Here is a 27,673-nt window from a genome sequence, read left to right as displayed (position 1 = left end):
ATTTATTGCTCTCTCAATCCATTTTCAGACCCTCGCTTGGCAAAACAATAAACACACAATATACATACCCTCTCTGATGTCCTATCACGTCCCACGAGGTAATCCATCTGGAGGGGTTAACTAATATTACAGGCAGGAGCTGCGATAATCCACTCGCTCGTACCTGTAATCCCCGGGTGCTGAAAGGAAAGCAGTGATCTATACTTACATTCAGTTGCGGTGATGCGCCCCTGCTGGATGTTCTCATGAACTGCAGCCTGGGAACTTTTTCCCACGCTCCAGGTCATATGAGGACATCCACCAGGGGGCGCATCACCGCGACTGAAGGAAATGTAGGTCAATGACATATAGTTACCTTCAGTCGCGGTGATGCGCCCCCTGGTGGATGTCCTCATATGACCTGGAGCGTGGGAAAAAGTTCCCAGGCTGCAGTTCATGAGAACATCCAGCAGGGGCGCATCACCGCAACTGAATGTAAGTATAGATCACTGCTTTCCTTTCAGCACCCGGGGATTACAGGCACGAGCGAGTGGTTTATCGCAGCTCCTGCCTGTAATATTAGTTAACCCCTCCAGATGGATTACCTCGTGGGACGTGATAGGACATCAGAGAGGGTATGTATATTGTGTGTTTATTGTTTTGCCAAGCGAGGGTCTGAAAATGGATTGAGAGAGCAATAAATTATTAAAACAACCGCTGTGTTTATTTCATTAAAATACTTTTAAATCATGTGTGTGTGTGTGTGTGTGTGTGTGTTTTTTAACCCTTTCAAACAATTGGAGTAATAATGGATAGGTGTCATAATTGACGCCTCTCCATTATTAATCTGGCTTAATGTCACCTTCCAAAAGCAAGGTGGCATTAACCCTTCATTACCCCATATCCCACCGCTACAGGGAGTGGGAAGAGAGTGGCCAAGTGCCAGAATAGGCGCATCTTCCAGATGTGCCTTTTCTGGGGTGGCTGGGGGCAGATGTTTGTAGCCACGGGGGGGCCAATAACCATGGACCCTCTCCTGGCTATTAATATCTGCCCTCAGTCACTGGCTTTACCACTCTGGCGGAGAAAATTGCGCGGGAGCCCACGCCAATTTTTTCGGCCATTTAACCCTTTATTTTAGCAGCTACAGCGGCCAAATTTTGCACATGCACACTACTAACATTAGTAGTGTGGAATATGCAAAAAAAAGGGGATATGAGATGGTTTACTGTATGTAAACCATGTCTCATATTCTGTCGGGTTTGTGAAGGAGAAATGCAAAGCCGGCAATTGAATTACCGACTGTTCACAGATATCGCGCTGAATGAAATATAAATACAGAATATATATATATGTGTCTCAATGACATATATATATATATATATATATATATATATATATATATATATATATATATACTGTATATATGTTTTCCCGAACATTTGAGCACATAAATCCATTAGATGTCGGTTTTGCAAGCTTGCGAGAAAATCTCGGCATACGGATGCCATACGGATGTCACACGGATCATTTGATGCGAGGAAATCGCATCCTCGCACTGCACACGGATCACTGTTTTTGAAACATTTGTGCGATTCTCGGCCGTGAAAAACGGACCGTTTTTTTATACGTTAAGTGTGTCCCCGGCCTAACAAACAGTAAATAACAAACTCAACTCTGCTACATCAGTAAAAAACCAATTGATTAATGATTAATCAATTGGTTTTTTACTGATGTAGCAGAGCTGAGTTTGTTATTTATGAAGTTTCATGGCCACTTCATGAAATCCTATCAACAAAATTACCGCCGGTAATACCTTCATTCAGAGGGGCCCAGCCCGCTGTTCCCGCACAGGCCGGATATGACTCACCCGTGGTGACTCCGGAAATACATGGCGGGCTGTGGAAGCCGCCTGCCCTGCTCGTACAGCGGGAGATGGGAGGAGGGAGTGGCGGATGAGGGGGAGGAGACTTCCGCCCGAACTCCACGGCCGCCCACCAAAGGGGGAATGACGAACGCTGCGGCGCTGGAGTGTGACAAAATGGAGGCCGCACAACCGGCGTGTTTAGCCGCTAAAGTAGCTGTCAGCGGCGCCGCGGACCGGCTGAAAAACCCCAACGGCCCGGTACTGGTCCACGGACCGGCGGTTGGGGACCTCTGCTTTACAGTACTGACAGGACTTGGGGTCCTTTCTCGGTCCCCAGTCTCTGTGCCTGTCATTGGGAGACCCTTTGTCCTGACAGAAGAGGTCCCATTTATCATGCTGTTGTCACTCCTCACAGTGGCGATTAATAGGGGAAATGACCAGGATCAGTGGTGGCATTAGTCGTGTACCTACTCCAAGGCAGCACAAAACACCCTTGCCACACTGTATATAGCCCATCAGAGAAAGGATCAGAAGTCATGTGACAACAGAGAGGATGCTTTACTGTATGCTGCGCTCTAGCGCCCCCATAAAGAATCAGTTAATATGTGTTTAATGAGGCGCCGCTGATTGTATTGCTATAAAGGTTAATTTACTTCATCTTGTGGAAGAATTAACATGCTCTGTGGGCTTTGTATACCTTGCGTTTTGGAGGTCTGGAGAGGAGGACTTGGGGCCGACAGTACCTCCGGAGCAGATGCTGGAGGAGGTGGGAGACACGTAGCCCCCTCCACGGTACAAGGCTGCTGATGAATCAGTTAACCTCAATGAAGGATCCACGTCTCACTTATTTCGAATCCCTCTGCAACCAATTACTCGTCGCCCCCGCCACCATCGCCTCGACTTCTCCGCACTTCATTTTTTTAATTGGATCAGAAAGTATCAAATACGTTTGCCAGAATCGGACCCGATATTCGCCATTTCCCTAGGAGCTCCTGGGATGGGGACGCAGAGAAGAACCATTATGCTAATGAAAAAAAAGAAAGAGCTGGTGGGCAAAGAAATTGGACTGCTGCACTGCAGAACAAGACTGGAGCGCAGCTTACAGATGGAGCAGACTTTAGGGCATGGAGTGATAGACGAAACGGAAGACGAAACGGAAGACCAATCAGCCTCAGTGTCTTGCTTTCAACACTGAAAGACCACCCTCATGGTAAACAATCAATATAGCTATAAGGGTCCCAGCTACATCAAGATAAAATGTAACTTTTAATAGTAACCTTCTAAAAACCAATCCGGACTACCCATATTTGTGACACAAAAGAAAACCAAACATAAAGTGCTCGTGCTTAACAGTGCTCAATAAAAAATGGTTTGGTCTCATCACATCTCATTGTCCCATTTCGAATCCACCATGGACATGAGCATTTCTGGCTATTTTTGTCTAGGGAAGGAAAAAACGAATCTTCCATGTCGTGCCCATGCGTTGCTCCTGTCCTGACAAGGACAGTCCCCAAATATTTCTGTTATGGGGTACCCACCATCACCTAGAATAATGTATGCCATCCCTGTGCGTTTCTTCCCCGATACAAGGGATTCATCAGGGGAAACCAATCCAATGATAGGTATCCAAGTAAGTGGGAATTCTATATACAAGAAATGGTAATAGGAGACTGCAGTGGCAGATTTCCCACATTTGCAGGGCCGGTGACACAAATGGTCACGCCTGGATAGGGAAAATCTGCCACTGCAGTCTCCTATTACCATTTCTTGTATATAGAATTCCCACTTACTTGGATACCGATCATTGGATTGGTTTCCCCTGATGAATCTCTTGTATCGGGGAGGAAACGCGTAGGGATTGCATACATTATTCTAGGTAATGGTGGGTACCCCATAACAGAAATATTTGGGGACTGTCCTTGTCAGGACAGGAGCAACGCATGGGCACGACAGGGAAGATTAGTTTTTTCCTTCCCTAGACAAAAATAGCCAGAAATGCTCCTGTCCATGGTGGATTCAAAATGGGACAATGAGATGTGGTGAGACCAAACCATTTTTTATTGAGCACTGTTAAGCCCGAGCACTTTGTTTGGTTTTCTTTTGTGTCACAAATACGGGTAGTCTGGATTGGTTTTTAGAAGGTTACTATTAAAAGTTACATTTTATCTTGATGTAGCCGGGACCCTTATAGCTATATTGGACGAAACAGAAGACCACCATCAGTCACATCAATGTCTGATCAGGCATGGCACGCAAATGTCATCATACACCTGATGGTCGTGAGTAGAACACACATTTAGCCAAAAACCACCTCCTCCGACACCCCCGAAGCCCAACAAGATCCACCTCAACCGCATCCATGTGGTTTCCTTGGGGGGGGGGGGGGGGGGGTAGGATAAGTTTCTGGAAGACCCCTCTGTCACCCAGATCCATACGCATCTGCCCTCTCCAGACCCCTTTGCCCCCTTGTCCAGACTCCCCTGCTCTATCCTCCATACCCCTGCAAACAGACATGCAGCATCCCTTTCCAGAGGTGCCAGATTGGTTTGTAGGACTTTGGGCCGGCAGCCACTGATTACTGAAGTGACCACTGGACTAGGATCCTGCAAGTGTGTTTGCTCAACTCTACTCTAGACTCGCTGTTTTCCCCAAGCAGAGTCCTGTGTTCTCCCCACTGCAGACCCCTCTGACACTTGATCCAATCAAATCGATCCTCATCTCCCAGTCATCGTCTGTCGGGGACAGCCGAGAGGCCCCCATACACAAACTAGTTGTCTGGTCCCAGTGATATGGGGGCCTTATGTCAATTTTACCATGTCGATACACAACATCCTAAACTATGCACCCTCTGTAGGGACCCAGGAGTCAGTGATATTATGGGGGATATTATGGGGGAATACTACGGACTCCTCTATGAGATATAATCTGTAATCAATGTGGATGTTGTAATTCATCCCCACATTCACCCAATGGTTAAAAATCTGGGGAAGAAAAAAAAAGTGCACAACCTGGGACAAGGTGTGATAAAAAGTGTAGCATTGATCATCCTCATCTTTCTTTTACATGAACTAACTTCTAGGGCCAGTAACAAGCTGGATGATGACCCCCTACTGCCGCTGCGCTTCTTAAGAAAAGAATCTATACACGTCCCATAAAAGGTCCGATATTTCAAGCGGATTGCCCATTAATAGCGCTCGGTCCCTTTAAGACGCTATCACTAGCTTTGCAGTAGAAAGAGCCATAAAGAAATAAAGCAGAAACTTCTGATAAAAGAAAAAGAAGAAATTGTGCTAATATATATATATATATATATATATATATATATATATATATATATATATATATAATATATATATCTCTATTTAATTGTCTAAGGGGTACTTCCGTCTTTCTGTCGGCAACTTCCGTCACGGATATTCATTCGCTGATTGGTCTTGCCAGCAGCCTGTCATGGCTGCCGCGACCAATCAGCGACTTGGCACAGTCCGATTAGTCCCTCCCTACTCCCCTGCAGTCAGTGCCCGGCGCCTGCTCCATACTCCCCGCAGTCACGGCTCACACAGGTTTAATGTCAGCGGTAACAGACCACGTTATGCCGCGGGTAACTCACTAAGTTACCGCCGCTATTAACCCTGTGTGACCAAGTTTTTACTATTGAGGCTGCCTATGCAGCCTCAATAGTAACAACACCTAATGTTAAAAATAATAATTAAAAAACCCCAAATCATTATATACTCACCTTCCGCAGCTCCGGTGACCGGTCCATGCAAGTGGCAGGTTCCGGTGCTAAGGTTGGTGCGCGAGGACCTGCCATGACGTCACAGTCATGTGACCGCGACGTCATCGCAGGCCCTGCGCGCCCACGCGAGAAGGACCTGCCGTGACATCATCGCAGGCCCTGCGCGAGAAGGACCTGCCGTGACGTCACGGTCATGTGACCACGACGTCATCACACCCTCGGACCGGAGGCTGCCGCCTGAACCGAACACAGGCGACAGAACTACAAGGGGCCCCTCGGAAGGTGAGTATATGTTTATTTTTTAACCTGTGACATACGTGGCTGGACCATATACTACGTGGCTCTGTGCTGTATACTACGTCACTGGGCAATATACTAAGTCACTGGGCAATATACTACGTGGCTCTGTGCTGTATACTACGTTGCTGTGCAATATACTACGTGGCTCTGTGCTGTATACTACGTAACTGGCCAATATACTACGTGGCTCTGTGCTGTATACTACGTCGCTGTGCTGTATACTACGTAACTGGGCAATATACTACGTGGCTCTGTGCTGTATACTACGTAACTGGGCAATATACTACGTGGCTCTGTGCTGTATACTACGTCGCTGTGCAATATACTACGTGGCTCTGTGCTGTACACTACTTCACAGGGCAATATACTACGTGGCTCTGTGCTGTATACTACTTCACTGGGCAATATACTACGTGGCTCTGCTCTATACTACGTCGCTGTGCAATATACTACGTGGCTATGTGCTGTAGACTACGTCGCTGTGCAATATACTACGTGGCCCTGTGCTGTATACTACGTAACTGGGCAATATACTAAGTGGCTGGGCAATATACTACGTAACTGGGCAATATACTACGTGGCTGGGCAATATACTACGTAACTGGGCAATATACTACGTGGCTCTGTGCTGTATACTACGTAACTGGGCAATATACTATGTGGCTGTGCAATATACTACGTAACTGGGCAATATACTACGTGGCTGTGCAATATACTACGTGGACATGCATATTCTAGAATACCCGATGCGTTAGAATCGGGCCACCATCTATCTATCTATATATATTCTTTTTCCTAAAAGGAGAGCGCTTCAGCAGCTCGCCCGCCCGCCCGCCGCTCTGACCCTGCAGAAACTAATTGTCACATTGACAGCTTTTGGATAATTGAAAAGGAAAGTTGAAGTGTGCGGAATGGTCGTCTGCGCCTCATAAAGCTGCCGGAATATCAGCGTGTGGTCTGCGGATCAGGCACGGACGGCCAGTCTGTTTGGCCACCGGGGACCTGGCGCAGATGGAGGTGACTCAGCCGCTACGAGAAAATGATTAGCGCAAGCGGCTGGAGGGCAGGATATCGAGGAGGTACTGTCTGGATATGACGTAAACAGACAAATTCTGGTCAGCCGGTTACTGGGAAATGTGGGCAACCATTTATACCCGTACTATTAGGCCCTTTACAGGTGATCATAAGACCCGATGAGATCCAGAGCTGGGTCACACGATCCATGACCTGCAGCAGTCTAGCTTCCACAGGGGCAGTCACTAGTGATGAGCGAGTGTACTCGTTGCTCGGGTGGTCTCCGAGTATTTGTTAGTGTTCGGAGATTAAGTTTTCACCACCTCAGCTGAATGATTTACAGCTACTAGACAGCTTGAATACATGTGAGGATTCCCTAGCAACCCCCACATGTACTCAGCCTGGCTAATAGCTGTAAATCATTCAGCTGCCGCGATGAAAACTTAACCTCCGAACACTAACAAATACTCGGAGGTCACCCGAGCGAGCTCTGGAAAACCCGAGCAAGGAGTACACTCGCTCATCACTTCACTAGCAGTCACCCCTAATATCTTAAAAAACCTGAGTGTCAAATCTGCCTGATTATGTAGCGGCATGACCCCTGCAGCTTTTGCTTTGAGTGAATGAACCCCTCTGAGGGTATGCCTCCAGTCTCCGTACACATCTCTCTCCCCACAGCCGGTCTCACATATCTGGCACTCGCGATCGGAGTATGGACCGGCCGCAGGAGACTCGCAAACGTTCCAGACATAATGATAAATATTCAGACTGTGAACAATGAACGAGTGAAACCTGCCTCGTCCCATGACTGGATAGAATTGTAGCAAAGCCTCAAATGTATTTGCACTTGTTGCTGTGTGGCTTTCAGCTGTGGCTGTAGTGGATTCTGCTACTGTGTTGTGGGAGGATCTGAGCCTGGCACAGACTGCAAGTGCTGCCAGAGGATATCTTCACCCCTCCAGGAGAGAAAGTCTCAGAGAACATTAAAGAGAAACATCGGCGTGGGGGCTGTGCTCGTCCTCACTAAATATATCACACTTTTCCGAACCGCCGGCACTAATAACCTTCACTCGGCTCTCGCGGATGCGGCGGTATCATTATCTGTTGTGATTTCAATATACAAAACTCTCTCCTGATAATGTCCACTGTCAGAAGGGAAATATCTGATGAGAAGAGAAAGCTGCTGCATGTGGCACAGCACCCCCTCCTACAAGCAAAGCTCCAAAACACTCTCCTGAATCTTCCTCCATCACCTGTGAGTGGTATTACTGATAAGTGGAAGGAATCGCAGCAACTCAGCGAAGATCCCTGAACGTTACAGAGCAAGGGCCCATGTGCTGAGGAGCAGAATAGTCACCACCATTTTGCTGATACCAGAGCAGGTCTGGACTCTACAGTTATGGGGGTCAGCAGAGACACTGCGCCTCCGCTGGCAGCATAATGGCCGAGCAGCTGCATGCAGCCGTACATCACCAAGCACAATGCCGAGCACTGGATGGAGTGGTGTAAAGCTGCCACCACTGGAATCTGGAGGAAACGTGTTCTGTGCAGTGATGGATCGCACTTCTCTCTCTGTGTCTGATGGAGGAGTCTGGGTTTGGTGACTCCAGGAGAACATTACCCCCTGTCTGCATTGTGTTGCTGTACAGATGGTGGAGGAGGATAATGCTATGTGCTGTTATCAGGAGGCTGCCTCGGCCCCTCAGCTCCAAGGATAGGAAATCTTAATCTTCAGCAAAAGACATTGTGGACAATTGTAGCTTCAGTTTTTTGAGAACAGTTTGGAGATGGATCTTCTCTGTCCATGTACTCTTCTAGTGCACGAAATCCGTACAGAAATGGGGTGGTTTGGGGGGGAAACACGAGCGGCTGCTGAGCCCGGACCTCCGCCCCATCCAACACCAGAGATTGTGAGCCCGGGACTCCACAACATCAGGGTCCGGACCTCACAAATGCTCTTCTTAATAAAGAGGCAAAAATTCTCACATACACCTACAAAATCTTGTAAAAGTCCCAGAAGAGCAGGAGCTGTCATATCTGCAGAGCAGCAACTATAGAGTAAAGTCCATGAATGTAGATGAGGACAGAGATGTCCCCGGGGGTGGATGTAGGGGCAAATACTTTTCTTCATATAGTTTGTGTGTCCAATTTAAGTTATTCCTCTTATATCGCTCCAGGACAATTTATATCTGCAAAGTTTGAATATGGAGAAAACAATCAAGCGCCCTGAGGTGTTCACTTATCGCTATGAACAATAACAATCAGAAACAAACGGTTTGATTTTGATTTTATTTCAGGAAAACCATCAATACAGAATGACCATTTTTGTAACGATTTATCATTTGCGGTAAGGACGACTCCATGTGAATGCAGGCAATGCTGTAGTCGTAATTTACACATTAACAAACGTCATATACGGCAAAAGCAATTAAACACCTCAGATAAAAGAGGCATTGAACATGTCACACTGCCGAGGCAGCCGAGCCCGAAAGTAAGACGACAAAACTAAGAAAATTAGGACATGTGGCGATCTGCCGCTGAATCGCTACAGCTCCCTGTCTGCCCAGAGAGAAACAATTAAAACAGAAATCGAAATAAAACTAAGGAAATTTTAGGTATCTACTCAAAAATCATAATTATTTCTTCAGTAAAAAAACAACAAAAAAAACAACAATTTCATATATTCACATCTGAGCACATGCAGAAATAATCTCCATGACATCCTGTATTATACTCCAGAGCTGCACTCACTATTCTGCTGGTGCAGTCACTGTATACATGCATTACATTACTGATCCTGTATTGATCCTGAGTTACATAAGCTCCACCAGCAGAATAGTGAGTGCAGCTCTGGAGTATAATACAGCATGTAACTCAGGATCAGTAATGTAATGTATGTGCACAGTGACTGCATCAGCAGAATAGTGAGTGCAGCTCGAGTAGAATACAGAATATAATTCCACATCATAAATGTATGTACACAGTAACTCCGCTTTTACATAGATTAGATCTGTTCATAAACGGGTAAAAAAAAAAAAAAGTGACTATACTCTTCGGATGCATAAAGATCCCCCAATTTTGAAGAGGGCATCTGGTGTTGGTAGAAAATGTCATTCCTCCAATAACACTGGTTGTCCCAAAACACAATGAAGCAGCAAACCTGTACAATTCGAACAGCTCACAATCCACTTCTCAGATGTTCATGATATAAAAATAATTTATTAAAAGGGAAAAAAAGAAAGTTAACAATAAAGTTTTTAGTTTGCTGTAGATCTCGGGTCAGAGGTAAAGTCCAGTAACCTCCGCTCATACAATGGCGTACTGTGCATACAAAAGCTCTCTTATTTTATAAAAGTCCTCGCAGATGCAGCCCTCTAAACCGATACGCCCAGTCTCCGTCTGCAAACACAGAAAAACCTCAGGGTCAAAAAAAAAAATCCACCCTTTGGGCCAAATGCCTCACCTGAGCCCTTCTTATGTCAGTGTATGTAATGAAGAACACCTTACCTCTACATGGGGATGCTGCATTCAGCGAGATCAGAAACATTAAAGTTTTTATTTTAAAGAATTTTCTACTTACCCTGCGAACTGCGACCACGTTGTTACAGACGAGGACACCCCCCACAAACTCTGCCTGGATCCCCTCGCGTAGGAGGACTTGCTTGAAATCAGACAATCTGGGCTCGTTCATGAAGACAGACTGATGTCCAGGAACCTGAAAAATAAAGTGATACATGAGATTCACGAAAACAAACAAAAAAATATACATAAAAAAAGGGTGGGGGCAAAAGGTAAGCACATGATAAAATAGTTAAAGGCGCTGTACTTAAAAATCACCCGCTGTGGTAGTGGCAGTCCTGATGCTTTCTTCTGTTCTTTACCTGGCTGCATTGATGACATGCTGCTTACACACGTCACTGCTGCAGCCAATCACTGGTCTTGTGCTAACGCTAAAGGCCAGTGATTGGATGCAGTGGTCCTCAATGTGGGTGGCAAGTAAACAGTGAAAGGCAAGGAGCACACGAGCAGTCACTAGTGTGATTAATTCCCATCCATGCTCCTGGGATCCGTTTAATATCTCAAGATTTTACATAACCAACATAATTAAAAGGGGTACTTGGGTATTTCTTAGCTGAAGGTTTTCTGCAAGAGAATCTACACAATCCTCTGCTAAGCTGTTTGATACCAGTCAGATACATTTTAACCTGCATTGATACATTATATCCATCTAAAAAAGATGTGCGCTTCTGGTGATGGCATTCACAGGACGCAACTGTTGCAAACTCTCCTCTGAGAGAAGTATTAGGCCCTGATCACATGTAAGGGAGATGAGAACTTTGTTGCAGAAATCCTCATCAAATCTGCAAACATTAAACCACATGCTACACTACGTACTTCATTACTAGGTAGTGGCTCCAGAGTCGGGATGACCTCGCTTTCCTCTGAAAATTCCTTGTCATCGTCCCCAAACAAACTCTTGATGGCTTTCTGCTGAGCGATGGTGCTGGCATCAACGGTAGGGGTATCCACTTGCATTTCTGAGTCTTCAACTTCTTCTTTTAATTCCCCGTCTTCCAAGATGACGCCGGTGTCCACCTTTGCCACCCGCATATCCAGCACGCCGTCAATCCAGGCTAGCTCTGTGTCCTTTGCTTTGCAGAACTTGAGGGAGCTGACGAGGGAGTCTTTTAATCTTACCTGTGTGAATAAGAACATTCTATACTAAAAAGGTGGCAATTAAGGATACAAAACGCTTACAAAAATGAAACCGCCTCTATAAATGACCAATCAATCAAAGCTACTAAGAACTTATTGCCCTCAGAAAAACTTCCTGCTATAATCTGAGGCTGTTTGTAAGAAAAAAAAAAAGGGGAGGACATATTCTGATACCTTACCTGATAAATGTGAGTTTCACTTGTTGCATCCACTGTCTCAAGAAGTTTTGGGGTATAAACTTTAATATCTTTGCCACCAAAAGCTCGGCAGGCCTCAGCAAGGTCCTGGCTGGCTTTGGGTGGCCCATGGACAATGACTAGCTGACGTGGCTTCATTTGGTTGATGATCTTTTTGATTGAGTCGCCATCAGACCGGCCTTCATAATCAATGTACGTGACCCTTGCTCTGGAGGTAAAAATAAAAATATTTAGTGTATGTACACCATTGCAACCATTCCTGATGCTATAATGCACAAAATATAGATATTGAAGGAACTTTTGAAAAAGGTCTTGGATTTAAACCTCTACAATTTAAAGCATCCAGCTTTTATGCAGAGTTGTGTGAAGCAGGTTTAGGTAAATGGTTATTTAGAAGTCCTGTATATCCCTGAGCAGAATTTTTTCCCCAGAAATTATGGCCATGTCTGCGTGAGAGGAAAGGTGGAAAGGAACAGCCATTGAGCTCAGAACATGTAGTTCCTGCAACTATAAGAGACTAAAAGAGGGATTTTTAGTACTCACCGTAAAATCTTTCTTGGAACCTTCATTGTGGGGACACAGGTAACCATGGGGTATATGCATGCTGCTGTCGCTAGGAGGCTGACACTATACGAAAAAGGAAAATAGCTCCTCCTCCGCTTTATACACCCACCAACAGGCACAAAGTACCTCAGTTAGTGTCAGGGCAGTAGGAGAAGCAACCCAAAAAAACTCAACATATGTACCAATTCAACAACGAAGGCACAAAGACCAAATAATGGTACAACATATGTACCAGTCCAACAACGAAGACACAGACCAAATAATGGTACGACATATGTACCAATCCAACAACGAAGGCACAAAGACCAAATAATGGTATAAACAGTTAGGAAGGGTGCTGTGTCCCCCAATGAAAACTCCAAGAAAGATTTTAAGGCGAGTACCAAAAATCCCTCTTTCTTTATCGCTTCATTGGGGGACAGAGGTAACCATGGGACGTCCCAAAGCAGTCCCTAGGGTGGGAAACAGGAAAATTCAAGGAATAAATGGACTCAGGTCAAAACCGCCACCTGCAGCACCTTCCTTCCCAGGCCTGCATCAGACGAGGCATGGGTATGAACCCCGTAAAAACTCGCAAAGGAGTGCAAAGATGACCAGGTTGCGGCCTTACAATCAAAACCTGGTAACGAACAGCCCAGGAGGCCCCCACCGCAGAGCGGAGTGAGCCTTCACCTCCGGAAGAGGCTTCACCTCCGGAAGAGGCTTCACCTCCGGAAGAGGCTGTTTGTCCTGAACGCGGAATGCCTCCACGGCAATAGTGAACTTACAAGCTAAGAGCCCATTAAGAAAACCCTCAGAAATGACGAACAGGGCATCAGATTGATGAAAGGGAGCAGTCCTTGAAAGGTAGACTTGGATAGCTGTGACGGGATTCAGCTTGTAGAGGGACTTCTCCAGGAGATGGACCGGAGAGACACGGAAGGACAATGTCTTCATTAATGAGCAATGACAAGACCACCTTGTGTAGAAAGGAAGGAGCGGGGAATGGCAGGACAATGCCGCTAACTCCGTTAAATTACGTCCATCAGGAGAGTTTCTAAGACGACAACTGTCCAAGACAGGAGAAAAAACGTGATGTCTTGAATGGGCTCAATGGGAGCGCGCTGCAGCGCACCAAAGACAAGGTTAAAAACCCATGGATCTATAGGAAGACGATAAGGAGGTACCAGGTGGGCGACTCCTTGAAGAAAGGTCCTTTACCTGGGAACAAGAAGCCAGACTTCGTTGGAAAGAATTGACATAAACGATAGTGCCTAGTCAAGACCCGTTTGTAGAAAACCAAGAATGGAAGGAAGAGAAAAAAGGACATAGGGACAAAACCCTTGTCCACACTCCACCAGAAGAAGGCCTATCAGTATTTGTAGTAGATATGTAAGGATGTTGGTTTCCTGGCCCTAATAATGGTCTGAATGACCAGATGAGAAAAAAAAAAAAAACAGCCTCCCTCAAGACTATGGTCTCAACGGCCATGCTGTTAAACTTCTAGAATTTAAACTTTGGTGGAAGAGAGAAAGAGAAAGAGAGAGAATATCTGGACGGCCTGGAAGCTTCCAAGGGGCGTCCATGAACATGTTCACCGGGCCCTTCTTCGCCAGTCCGGAGCTATCAGGATTATAGGGATCCCTTCTTCCTTTATCCTTTTCACGACACTCGGACAAGGGAAGAGACGGAAAAAGATAAGGCAGTTGGAATAGTGACCACGATATTACTAGAGCATCTCAAGAGCTGGCTAGTGGATCCCGGGACCTGGCTACGAACCAAGGAATCTCATGGTTTATCCGAGACGCCATGAGGACGACGTCCGAGGAGCTCCATTTCTCTGGATGAAGATGGCGGGGCTGAGCAATCACCCGCCTGAAGCGAGACCCTGATAGCTTAGAAAATCGGCTGCCCGAGTTTCTACCCTCGGAATGTGCACGACTGACATGGCGGAAATGTGAAGTTCTGCCCATTGCAGAATCCTTGTTACCTCTATCATAACTTGTTTATGTAAGCCTCGGCCGTGGCGTTGTCCGACAGTAAGCAGACCGGCTGGCTTGGAAAGAGAGAATGCCAGTGGCGAAGAGCAAAGGAAAAATTGCCCTGATCTCAAGGAGATTGATGGGGAGAGAGGCCTCTTAGGCATTCCAGTGGCCCTGCGCTGTGTGACGAAGAAAGTGGCTCCCCAAATGAGACTGGCGTAGGTGGTGATGACCTGCCACCAGAGAGGAAGGAAGGACTTCCTTCATAGGACTGATGCTGACAGCGTCACCAAGTGAGGGACTGCCTCACCCCGAGAGGTAGAAGCACGGGATCATCCAGGGAGACGACCAGATGGCCAGCTGAAGAGGACAGGCATTGAACTGGGCAAAAGGAACAGCTTCTATGGCGACAATCCCTTTCCCCTAGAACTCTCATGCAGGACCGTAGGAAGAGAGAAGCTGGACGCTTTAGAGTACGGATCCCCAGGCAGAGGGATGAATAACCTCTCCTTTGGAAAGAAAACACGGGCTTGGGTTGTGTCGAACCTTATACCTAGAAACACCAGCTGCTGAGCAAAGGTGAGGGAGAACTTCTCTCTGTTATAATCTAGCCGAGATGGACCAGAGTATCCAGAGTAAACTGAGGACTCTGGTTACAGTCTCGGCGGGACGGCTCCTTGATCAGAAGATCGTCCAAGTAGGGAAATATGAAAAAAACCCTGGGGAGAAGGATGTCCATGACCGCTGCCATGACGTGACTAGTCTGGGAGCAGAGGCCAGGTCGAAAGGAAGGGCCGTGAATGGATAAAGACCCTCATGAATCGCACATCATAGCAACCTATGATGCTAAACACAAACAGGAATGTGAAGAATTCTCCCGAACGTAGGGACTCGGTCCTGAAAGGACAGAACCGAACGTGACAGGTAAACCGCTCGAGGTCCAAAAACGGAGGGAGAGGTCAGTCTTCCTTCGTGACTATGAAAAGAATAGAGTAGAACCCAGAAAACTGAACGTTTCTGGGGACGGGTGCGATCACTCCTGTATGTGGTAGGGAAAGTATGTACGGCCTGAAGAACTCCTGGGGCTTGCGACATATGTCTTGACGGGCGAAACAGAAGGAAACTTCTTCCTGGGGGAGAAGAAAAGTCAGTTTTGTAGCTGGAAGTCGCTATCTCTCTCGAGATTGAAACAACCTTTTCCTATTAAAAGGACATATAGACTTGGCAGGGAAAGCGGGGTGCTTTTCCCACCGTTGGCATCCGAAATTATTTGATCCAGTTTGGATCCAAATGGTCTACAGCCTTGGAGTGTATAGCAACAATGTTGCTGGTAGCCGTGGCGGAACAACCAGCCGCATCAAAAGGGAGAGGTCACGAGATATTTGCTGGCATGGGCAATCTGATATGCCAGATCTGGCATCCCATTCGGAGAAGCTGCCGCTAGAATACCCCGAGTAATCATTCTTGCCCCGGCAGACATGGATTTTGATACCCAGGTGTAGGCAAATAAGAGACAGAGAGAGGCGCCAACTGCTTCAAAGGATGACTTAGCAAAGGATTCAATCTGTCTATCTGTAGAATCCTTAAGCGATGCACTGATCAGTAGAGACAAGGTTATCTTTGAAGACAGGAGAGAAGCCAGCGTATCCACATTAGGGATTCTGCCCATTTATCAAGAAGGTCTGGGCTAAAGAAGTAGAGGATGTGTAGCCTCTTCCTACCTGGGAAGCGCTTTTCAGGGTGTTCCCAGTGCTTAGAAATAATCATGACAACTTCCCTGAGATTAGGGAAAACTCCGGGAAGGACATTTTACCCCTTAGAAAGCAACGGAGTCCCTCGTCCTTCCTAAGGTTCAGAATTTTGGTAATTTGCCAAGATGAGGCTATTGAACATATCTTGCATCTTTCAAGTCTGGTCCGTATCGGACTCAGACTGGGAATCCATATCCGACCCCAAAAACCGCCTCCGAGGAGGGGGCATGGGATGAGGAATGCATCCAGGAGAAAGTAGAGGGACCCGCAGCTTCCATTGCTTTATACCCGATTCGTCCCTGTGAAGGTCGCGGTCAGATGCGTGCCAATCACTGTGAGAGGTGTTCGGAGCACTGGTGGTGGAAAACAAACATGGAGGTCGCTCCAGGACCTGGACCGGGGTCTGTGAGAAAAATTGTAATATGGCAACAGCCCACTCCGGAGGGAGGGGAGTGCTCTCATCCCGGGCATTATAGGGTTTCTCTGAATGCCACTTTTCTTTTACAGATGGCACAGGTGTCAGGAATATAGGGACAGGAATGGGCCTCCCTGAGATTGGACATAAGTGATTAGACTAGGGCTACAGCTGGGGAGAGGCAAGCCCTTGTAAAGAAAGAAATTAACCAGTCTGGGCTGGTCCTACCTGATAACAGAGATGGCGTTGTCACTGCTCAGACTGCAGTGTCCCCCAGATCTAGTGCAGGTAAGTGATGGACGCCTGCTGTGCCCTTTAGACGATGGTGACTACACGATTCTTCATACGCTTTCGAATCTTCACACACTTTGCAGACAGAGATACACTATGTCCCCCTGGTGGGGGGCGTCTCAGGAGAGAGGGATAGAGAAAACACACTCTCTTATTAGGCCAGGAGACAGGGCCTCAGCGTACGGCGTGCCCTAGTTAGCCGAGAGTCCAGCAAGGAGGCGTGGCTAAGCGGATAACGACCGCTTATTGGCCGGGGCCCGGTAAGTGGGCGTGGCTACACAGAGTCCGGGAGAAGGCCCAAAGCCGGGGGCTAAATTAACAGAGGACATGCAATTATGCAAAGCCTCGGCATCTGCAATCACAGGACCGGAAAATGGTCCTAGTCCGGCATGAAAATTGGCCACGTCTGATGGTATCAGTGCACCGGGCAGTGAGAGGAGGCCCCTTGATAGGGAAAAAAGTGCACGATAATTACGCGCGCTTAATGCGGGGGTGTGGCTGTGGCCAGGACATAAGGAGGGCGTTAACGAAGCACTAGCATGAAGAAAAAGATGGCCGCTGTCAATCAGAGATGCCACATTCTGTGCGGCGTTCTGTCACGGGTAAACAGTGAGGCAGGCGGGTAGCTGCCGGGGACAGAGAAAGGGACATGCCTGTAAAAGGAGAGTCCCGAATCCCTCTTCACTGACGAGGATCACGTCAGGAGCCCTCAGGGTGGGTGAGGATCACTGGAAACCGGGATCCTCCTTCCCGCACCGTCTCCGGAAGGTGCAGAAGACAACATCAACCCCTTACAAGTAGGGGGGAGGTCACCCCTGGTGACCACAGTCTTCCTCTCAGCCCTCTCCGAGGAGAGGGGTGAGGAGGGGAAAAGGCAAGGACTGGCTACCAGCAATCACCCTGAAACACCAGTAAAGGTGACAGGGAATAAAGTCCTGCCTGCGGGTCCGAGAGTGGGCGGTGTGGGTGACACCACATTGCTCTCTCGGTTGCATAAGTGTGGGAAAACAGGGTGAGACATTACACCCTGTTACCCTGAAGCAGGAGAACCTGAAAGACAAAGGGAAAAGATTAATAAAACAGAACAGGTGACCTGAAAAGGAAAAGACGGATCTGGGATCAGATCTAGGTGCGCCTCCTACAGACACTAAGCTTAAACTGAGGTACTTGGTGCCTGTCGGTGGGTGTATACTGCGGAGAAGCTATTTTCCTTTTTTGCATAGTGTCATCCTCCTAGCGACAACAGCATACACCCATGGTTACCTGTGTCCCCCCAATGAAGCGATAAAGAAATACACATATTTACCAAGTGTGGATTTCCCTCTCAAGTCTACAGATGGTTAATAATGGTGAGAGCAATAGTCGTTTTTATAAAGGTTTTCTACACAGGTATTGGAGCAGCACCAACAAACCATCACTGCAGATTTACTCACTTGATCTCCATTGGCTCTGTCGCAGAAACACATTTGGTTGGGACGTCTGATAAATCCTGGTCCATTGGTTCCTCTCCGTTGGTAAGTCCAGATTCGAGCTTGTTCTTTTCCTCTTCTGTTGCTTGCAGTTCGGGAACCAAGAAGTCTTCCGGCCTTCATTAGAACGTGGAAATCGTCAACGTGACGGAATATAAATCAGCACAGATTGCAGAAGAAATGGTCACTCACTTTATGATTTCACCATACTCGTCCCATTTGATTCGTTCTTCAGGGGCAGGGAACATGGGATGAGACTTTTTCGCCTGCTTGAAGAAGCTGCCTTTCCTGCTGCCCTCGTTCTTCATCATCAGGTCATGTTTGGTCTTGTGGGCCATGGGCTGGTCGATGTCTTCTTCAGTGTCACTCTCATCGCTGGAGTCAATATCAGCTCTAGAAAATGGAGGAGGAATAGAGACATTAAAGAGGCGAAGAAGATGAAGCCTGAAAAGATCTGCAAACACCACACTCGTCACCTACTCCTTAGACTGTTCCAGTTTTTTTGCTGCCTCTTTCTTCAGCTTTTCTTTTTCCAGATATTCCTCCAGTTCTCTTCCTTCCAACCTCACTCGTTTTCTAAGCTGAAAGAAAATGAAGGGTACATGGTCGGATATATTGTTTTTTACTTAGCTAGTATATCAGACAGTCCAGTGAGCACAAAAGAGAAGGAAAGATAAAAAACACAAAACTCAGTTCTCCTCGATGGTGCTTGTCATCATAGACTGGAGGGTCAGCAGAGCAGTCCTTGACCCTTTAACTTTGCAGCCTTTGTGTAGAGAAAAACCCACAATAACTTTAGGGACGGACTAGCTTTGTTCTAGTCTAGTATGACCTCGATTTAATTTAAGAGGCTGTCCCTATGTCAGTAAGTAATGGCACTGCACTGGGATATGCCAGCACTTAACTGCTGGAGGTCCAGCTTCAGCAATGGCCACCATTCCTGAGAATGAAGCACTACGTCACCAGCACAGATTTTCCTTTGCATAGTGGACACTTCCCCGCACAGTCGGCTGTGCCAATGTACCGAGGAAAGCAGCGCATTATCAGGATCAATTTGGCCCAGAGTGGAGAACCTCAGTGATCACTAAATGATTGTATATTCCTATGTTATTAGGCTAAGAAGACCCCTTTAACAGTTTTGTAGCCACGCGGGGTAATGACTGACTGCATCGTAAATCAAACCGCATCAGCCTTCAAGTGCTGGCTCAGGATTACCTCTATATCTATGATTTTTTCTGTAGGGTTGTCTATCAGGAAGCGGGAGAGAGTCCCAGGGGTGGTCCTGTATGTGAGGATGACAGAGTTTTTGGGGTCTTGGCACCACTGGATAAACAGCTCTCTGGAAAATCCACACTCGAGGTCAGGTTGGCTAGCGAGTACGACCTTAGGACTAGGCACACGAGAAAGATCAGCAAAGCCATGACACAAGGACAGGTGACGGAACTGGAAGGGATTGTTTCTCTTGTCTTCAAAACATCTCATGAGCTTGTCACTCATCCACTCCACCTGCAAGGAGAGGAGCAGTTACCACAAGGAAGGAAAAAGTAACCACGGAGGAAAAGCTTATTGTGTGTTATGTGCAATCCAGAAAGTGTTCATACGTCTAGCTTCTTAACCCAAACATCACTATGGATCAGAATCTGATCAGCTTCAGGCAGAGACTTACCTGAGACTTTGAGAACTCCACCACATTGTAGCTGACGTTATTGAGCAGAGCTAGGGAATACACCCCGAGGCCGGCATCTTTGGTTCTCCAAATCTGGTCAAGAAGCTGAGCCAGTTCCAAGACTCTGCCGGCGGTATCGACAGCAATCAACACATTCCCGTCCCCTCGCAAGGTCTCCAGTACATTCGCTGTGAAGTAAATAAGACAACATGGCGCTGTGTAGTACCGGTATTGGTTTTATATGCTACTGATCACGTGTATCTAGCAAATAAAACAAAACATTAAAACACTATTAAATGGATTATTCCCATACTAACAACCTATAATAACAGCGATCCCGAGAACGGAGCTTTGCTTCCCCCTCTTCAATATACTGGAGGTTCAACCTCTGCTCCATTATTTGTCAATGGGACTGGTGGAAATAGGTGAACACTATAATTGGTTCTCCGGCAATCCCATAAAAAACGAATGGAGTGGAGTCCACGCATGCGCACCTCTGCTTCTTTCAGGCGTAGGGATGAGCGACTAGCTTCGGATAACTCATCTGAATAGATATAGCGCTTACCGAGTAGCTGCATCGGGAACCCGGATACCCGGAGCGCTCCCGGTAATCAGCTTTTCGGCTCCGCAGATGCATGTATCCCGGCTGTGTGAGTCACCACACATGCATGGAGATCCCAACAACAGGCTTTCCATGCATGTGTTGTGACTGACACATGCAGCTGCGGCGCTGATCAGCTGATTATCGGGAACGCTCCAGGTATCTGGGTTCCCGATGCAGCTAGTCGGTAAGAGCTATAGCTATTCGGATAAGGACTTATCCGAAGCCAATCGCTCATTGCTACTCAGGAGGCTAAAAAGGCTAGATCTCAGGATCATCGGGGTCTTAGAAGAAGTACAACCTCAAATGATCAGCAAGTTAACCCATATATTGCAAATAAGCTCTTAATGACTGCCCGAGAAAGAAGGAGAGAAAAAAAAAAAAATACTGTGTGGACACCTAGTATGTCTGGAGTTTATTTTTGTTATATGTATAAAACACTTCTAGCTCCAATCCATATATCAAAGCCCCACAGATATATTGTTTGCCAGAACTTTATCACCCCAGATGAAGCATTTCTTGCAAAACGCAGTTCCTGGATCCCTAGGTGTTAATACTTTATTATATGCTTTCTGGACATTCCCAGCAGTGGAGTATTGCATTATGGCTACACTGTTATGTAGTCCATTCACTGCTGCTATTATTGGGTGGTGTATTTGGTTCCTGATCACCTCTAGTTTGTGGATCTGTCTCCTGCCAAACATCCTATGACTTTATAGGACAATTCTATTTGCCATCCCGCTTTACTTGCAATTCTGAAATATTGCGATCTATGTGGCATACTTTTGTGTTACTTTTTTCTTATCCACGATGTTTTGAGGTGATATTTTTTGGTTATATACAGTACAGACCAAAAGTTTGGACACACCTTCTCATTTCAAAGATTTTTCTGTATTTTCATGACTATGAAAATTATAAATTCAGACTGAAGGCATCAAAACTATGAATTAACACATGTGGAATTATATACTTAACAAAAAAGTGTGAAACAACTGAAAATATGTCTTATATTCTAGGTTCTTCAAAGTAGCCACCTTTTGCTTTGATGACTGCTTTGCACACTCTTGGCATTTTCTTGATGAGCTTCAAGAGGTAGCCACCGGGAATGGTCTTCCAACAATCTTGAAGGAGTTCCCAGAGATGCTTAGCACTTGTTGGCACTTTTGCCTTCACTCTGCGGTCCAGCTCACCCCAAACTATCTCAACTGGGTTCAGGTCTGGTGACTGGAGGCCAGGTCATCTGGCATAGCACCCCATCACTCTCCTTCTTGGTCAAATAGCCCTTACACAGCCTGGAGGTGTGTTTGGGGTCATTGTCCTGTTGAAAAATAAATGATGGTCCAACTAAATGCAAACCGGATGGAATAGCATGCCGCTGCAAGATGCTGTGGTAGCCATGCTGTTCAGTATGCCTTCAATTTTTAATAAATCCCCAACAGTGTCACCAGCAAAGCACCCCCACACCATCTCCTCCATGCTTCACTGTGGGAACCAGGCATGTAGAGTCCATCCATTCACCTTTTCTGCGTCGCACAAAGACATGGTGGTTGGAACCAAAGATCTCAGATTTGGACTCATCATACCAAAGCACAGATTTCCACTGGTCTAATGTCCATTCCTTGTGTTCTTTAGCCCAAAAAAGTCTCTTCTGCTTGTTGCCTGTCCTTAGCAGTGGTTTCCTAGCAGCTATTTTACCATGAAGGCCTGCTGCACAAAGTCTCCTCTTAAAAGTTGTTGTAGAGATGTGTCTGCTGCTAGAACTCTGTGTGGCATTGACCTGGTCTTTAATCTGAGCTGCTGTTAACCTGCGATTTCTGAGGCTGGTGACTCGGATAAACTTATTCTCAGAAGCAGAGGTGACTCTTGGTCTTCCTTTCCTGGGGCGGTCCTCATGTGAGCTAGTTTCTTTGTAGCGCTTGATGGTTTTTGCCACTGCACTTGGGGACACTTTCAAAGTTTTCCCAATTTTTCGGACTGACTGACCTTCATTTCTTAAAGTAATGATGGCCACTCGTTTTTCTTTACTTAGAATTTGTATTATGGCAAGAAAAAAGCAGCTAACAGTCTATTCAGCAGGACTATCAGCTGTGTATCCACCAGACTTCTGCACAACACAACTGATGGTCCCAACCCCATTTATAAGGCAAGAAATCCCACTTATTAAACATGACAGGGCAAACCTGTGAAGTGAAAACCATTCCCGGTGACTACCTCTTGAAGCTCATCAAGAGAATGCCAAGAGTGTGCAAAGCAGTCATCAAAGCAAAAGGTGGCTACTTTGAAGAACCTAGAATATAAGACATAATTTCAGTTGTTTCACACTTTTTTGTTAAGTATATAATTCCATGTGTTAATTCATAGTTTTGATGCCTTCAGTGTGAATTTACAATTTTCATAGTCATGAAAATACAGAAAAATCTTAAAATGAGAAGGTGTGTCCAAACTTTTGGTCTGTACTGTATGTTGTCCCCCAAAGGGATCATGAAAAATTTCAAAGGGACCATTTTTTTTCCCCCTTTACTGATAATTTTCTCACTGTAACTAGGGCATCCATAGGAGTCCCAATAGAGTGACATGTCAGTAGCAGAGCTGAATGGGGTCTGCTAGATACTTGCAGGTCTGCTATGCTGGGCAGACACCTGTAGATCTTCAGATCATACAGAAGCATTGTCTGCATATAGGTCACTAAACTCCAGCATACAGCAAAAGTGGAAGTGGTAATATACTGGGCTGTTTTATGCATCCCTGGTTGTTTCTGACAGCCGTGACCTGAACGGCTACTGCGAGCTGGCAGAAGCTTTAACCCCACACTGCAGATTTCCATTAGCGCTGGATTATAGCCAACAACAAAGTGAAGTTAATTAAAGCTGCTTCACCAATGTCAGGTTAAAGGGAACGAGGAAACACCAATGTATTCAATGTTTACTCATAGATTTCAATATGATAGGTATCGATCTATCGGAAGCATAGGTTCCCCTAGTTTAGAAGGCGGTTTTTGGCAGTTGAGGATGCTAAATAGAGATGAGCAATATGCTCGTTACTAGAGTTTCTCTGTGTATGCTCGGGTTGTCTGAGTATTTCGGTGTTCTCAGAGATTTAGTTGATGTGAACGCAGCTGCATGATTTGCGGATGCTAAATAGCTTGAATACATGTGGGGATTCCCTAACAAACAGGCATTCCCCACATGTATTCAAGCTGTCTCGCAGCCACAAATCATGCAGCTGTGTCGACATAAACTAAGTCTCCGAGCACGCCGAAATACTCGGGAGACAACCCCAGCATGCTAGGAGAAATTCGAGTAACGAGCATACTCGCTCAACACTAATGCGAAACCTTTGACACTTAGGTGTCGATCTGGTAAGCCACAGCACCAACAATGCATTTTTCCAGATCGTGGATTTAACCCCTTAGTGACAGAGCCAATTTGGTACTTAATGACCGAGCCAATTTTTACAATTCTGACCACTGTCACTTTAAGAGGTTATAACTCTGGAACGCTTTATCGAATCCCGCTGATTCTGAGAGCTTTATCGGATCCCGCTGATTCTGAGACTGTTTTTTCGTGACATATTGTACTTCAAGTTAGTGGTAACATTTCTTCGATATTACTTGCGATTATTTATGAAAAAAATGGAAATATGGCGAAAATTTTTAAAATTTTGCAATTTTCAAACTTTGTATTTTTATGCCCTTAAATCAGAGAGATATGTCACAAAAAATAGTTAATAAATAACATTTCCCACATGTCTACTTTACATCAGCACAATTTTGGAAACAATTTTTTTTTTGTTAGGGAGTTATAAGGGTTAAAAGTTGACCAGCAATTTCTCATTTTTACAACACCATGTTTTTTTTAGGGACCACATCACCTTTGAAGTCATTTTGAGGGGTCTATATGATAGAAAATAACCAAGTGTGACACCATTCTAAAAACTGCACCCCTCAAGCTGCTCAAAACCACATTCAAGAAGTTTATTAACCCTTTACGTACTTCACAGGAACTGAAACACTGTGGAAGAAAAAAATGAACATTTAACTTTTTTTTGCAAACATTTTACTTCAGAACCATTTTTTAAAATTTTCACAAGTGTAAAAACAGAAATTTAACCACAAGTTTTGTTGTGCAATTTTTCCTGAGTACGCTGATACCCCATATGTGGAGGTAAACCACTGTTTGGGCGCATCGCAGAGCTTGGAAGTGAAGGAGCACCGTTTGACTGTTTCAATGCAGAATTGGCTGGAATTGAGATCGGACGCCATGTCGCGTTTGGAGAACCCCTAATGTGCCTAAACAGTGGAAACCCCCCACAAGTGACACCATTTTGGAAACTAGACCCCCTTAAGGAACTTATCTAGATGTGTGGTGAGCACTTTGAACCCCCAAGTGCTTCACAGAAGTTTATAACGTAGAGCCGTGAAAATAAAAAAATCGCATTTGTTTTCACAAAAATTATTTTTTCGCCCACAAAATCTTATTTTCACAAGGGTATCAGGAGAAATTAGACCACAAAAGTTGTTGTGCAACTTCTCCTGAGTACGTCGATACCCCATATGTGGAGGTAAACCACTGTTTGGGCGCACGGCAGAGCTCGGAAGGGAAGGAGCGCCATTTTGGAATGCAGACTTTGATAGAATTGTCTGCGGGCGTTATGTTGCGTTTGCAGACCCCTAATGTACCTAAACAGTAGAAACCCCCAACAAGTGACCCCATTTTGGAAAATCGACCCCCCAAGGTACTTATCTAGATATGTGGTGAGAACTTTGAATGCCCAAGTGCTTCACAGAAGTTTATAATGCAGAGTAGTGAAAATAAAAAATATTTTTTTTCCCACAAAAAAGATTTTTTTAGCCCCCAAATTTTTATTTTCACAAGGGTAACAAGAGAAATTGGACCCCGAAAGTTGTTGTCCAATTTGTCCTGAGTATGCTGGTACCCCAATATGTGGGGGTAAACCACTGTTTTGGCACACGGCAGAGCTCGGAAGAGAAGGAGCGCCATTTTGGAATTCAGACTTTGATAGAATTGTCTGTGGGTGTTATGTTGCGTTTGCAGAGCCCCTGATGTACAACAGTAGAAACCCCCCACAAGTGACCAAATTTTGGAAACTAGACCCCCTAAGGAACTTACCTAGATATGTGGTGAGAACTTTGAATGCTCAAGTGCTTCACAGAAGTTTATAATGCAGAGTAGTGAAAATAAAAAAATATTTTTTTCTTCCACAAAAAAGATTTTTAGCCCCCAAGTTTTTATTTTCACAAGGGTAACAGGAGAAATTGGACCCCAAAAGTTGTTGTCCAATTTATGCCGAGTACGCTGATGCCCCATATGGGGGGGTAAACCACTGTTTGGGCGCACGGCAGAGCTCAGAAGGGAGGGAGCACCATTTGACTTTTTTAGCGCAAAATTGGCTGTCGTGTTTGGAGACCCCCTGATGTACCTAAACAGTGGAAACCCCCAAATTATAACTCCAACCCTAACTCCAACACACCCCTAACCCTAACCTCAACCCGATCCATAATCCTAATCACAACCCTAACGATTATCACAACCCTAACGATTATCACAACCCTAACCCCAAAACAGCCCTAATCTCAACCCTAACCATAACCCTAATCAAAACCCTAAATCCAACACACCCCTAACCCTAATCCCAAACGTAACCCTAATACCAACCCTAATCCCAAACGTAACCCTAATCCCAACCCTACTCCAAACCCTAACCCTAATCCCAACTCTAACCCTAACCCTAATCCCAACTCTAACCCTAACTTTAGCCCCAACCCTAACCATAACTTTAGCCCCGTCGTCACAAAAAAAGTTCAATGTAACCTTTTTTTTGTACGTCGCGTCCGCCATTTCCGCGCATGCGTGGCCGTAACTCTGCCCCCTCCTCCCCAGGACATAGACTGGGCAGCGGATGCGTTGAAAAACTGCATCCGCTGCCCACGTTGTGCACAATTTTCACAACGTACGTCGGGCCGACGCATTGCGACCGCCTCGTACCGACGCAAGTGTGAAAGAAGCCTAAGGCTACTTTCACACTAGCGTCGTACTCGGCCCATCGCAGTGTGTCGGGCCGATGTACCGACGCTAGCGTTGTAAGCGCCGCACAACGGGTGCAGCGGATGCTGTTTTTTCAACGCATCCGCTGCCCCATTGTGAGGTGCGGGGAAGCGGGGGCGGAGTTCCGGCCGCGCATGCGCGGTCGGAAATGGCGGACACGTCGCACAAAAAAGTTACATGTAGCTTTTTTGTGCCGACGGTCCGCCAAAGCACGACGCATCCGTCGCATGACGGATGCGACGTGTGGCAATCCGTCGCAATGCGTCGCTAATGCAAGCCAATGGAGAAAAAACGCATCCTGCAAGCACTTTTGCAGGATGCGTTTTTTCTCCAACGACGCATTGCGGTGGAAGCCAAAAAACGCTAGTGTGAAAGTAGCCTAACCCTAACCCTAAATTTAGCCCCAACCCTAACCCTAAATTTAGCCCCAACCCTAACCCTAAATTTAGCCCCAACCCTAACCCTAATTTTAGCCCCAACTCGTCTCTCCTGTCGGCCGGCAGATGGCAGCAGATGGCGGGCGCACTGCGCATGCGCCCGCCATGATGAAAAAGCCGGCCGGCAGGAGAAGACAGATGAGGACCCAGGGACACCGGGTGAGTATGTTAGGGTCCCCGAATCCCCCTATTTCTCTGTCCTCTGATGTGTGATCACATCAGAGGACAGAGAATTACAGATCGCTTTTTTTTTTTTTTGCGGTCGCCGGTAAACTGTTAATTACCGGCGATCCCAAAACAGGGGTCGGTGCAAACCGACCCCGATAATGTTCTTTGGGGTCTCGGCTACCCCCGGCAGCAGAGACCCCAAAGATCTTCCGGGTGCCGGGCGGCGGGCGTACTGCGCATGCGCCCGCCATCTTTTCCCCGGAAAAAAGATGGCGGCGCCCATCGGGAGCCACGAGGAGCACCGGGGGAGGTAGGTGAGTATTGGGGGGCTATCGGGGACCCTATTTCTCTGTCCTCCGATGTGCTCGGAGGACAGAGAAATTAAATGGCAAATCGCGTTTTTTTTTTTTTTTTGCGACCGCCGGTTAACGGTTAATTACCGGCGATCGCAACTCGGGGTCGGTAAAAAACCC

General features: G+C 46.2%; 1 protein-coding gene across 6 annotated transcripts in view; it reads right to left on the bottom strand.

Moving 5' to 3' along the window:
• Positions 1 to 9,169: 9,169 nt before the first annotated feature.
• CPSF2 (cleavage and polyadenylation specific factor 2) overlaps positions 9,170 to 27,673 on the bottom strand; it is a 47,462-nt gene continuing 28,958 nt past the window's right edge. For 2 of the 6 annotated variants that reach the window (XM_077267884.1, XM_077267903.1), the window contains 9 exons: positions 19,930 to 20,117; positions 19,479 to 19,769; positions 18,744 to 18,844; positions 18,456 to 18,656; positions 18,228 to 18,380; positions 11,795 to 12,020; positions 11,295 to 11,597; positions 10,480 to 10,614; positions 9,170 to 10,298 (listed from right to left, as the gene is read on the bottom strand). In XM_077267884.1, the coding sequence (XP_077123999.1) occupies positions 10,206 to 10,298; positions 10,480 to 10,614; positions 11,295 to 11,597; positions 11,795 to 12,020; positions 18,228 to 18,380; positions 18,456 to 18,656; positions 18,744 to 18,844; positions 19,479 to 19,769; positions 19,930 to 20,117 (1,691 nt within the window). In that variant the 3' untranslated portion in view covers positions 9,170 to 10,205. The remainder of the gene's footprint in view (positions 10,299 to 10,479; positions 10,615 to 11,294; positions 11,598 to 11,794; positions 12,021 to 18,227; positions 18,381 to 18,455; positions 18,657 to 18,743; positions 18,845 to 19,478; positions 19,770 to 19,929; positions 20,118 to 27,673) is intronic. The other 4 variants (XR_013216668.1, XR_013216661.1, XR_013216663.1 and 1 more) reach the window with 4 other exon arrangements.

The sequence above is a fragment of the Ranitomeya variabilis genome, chromosome 1 (genome assembly GCF_051348905.1).
Source record: "Ranitomeya variabilis isolate aRanVar5 chromosome 1, aRanVar5.hap1, whole genome shotgun sequence".
Taxonomy (NCBI): domain Eukaryota; kingdom Metazoa; phylum Chordata; class Amphibia; order Anura; family Dendrobatidae; genus Ranitomeya; species Ranitomeya variabilis.
The sequence above is the reverse complement of the archived record's forward strand: the minus strand, read 5'-3'. Positions and strand labels throughout refer to the sequence as shown.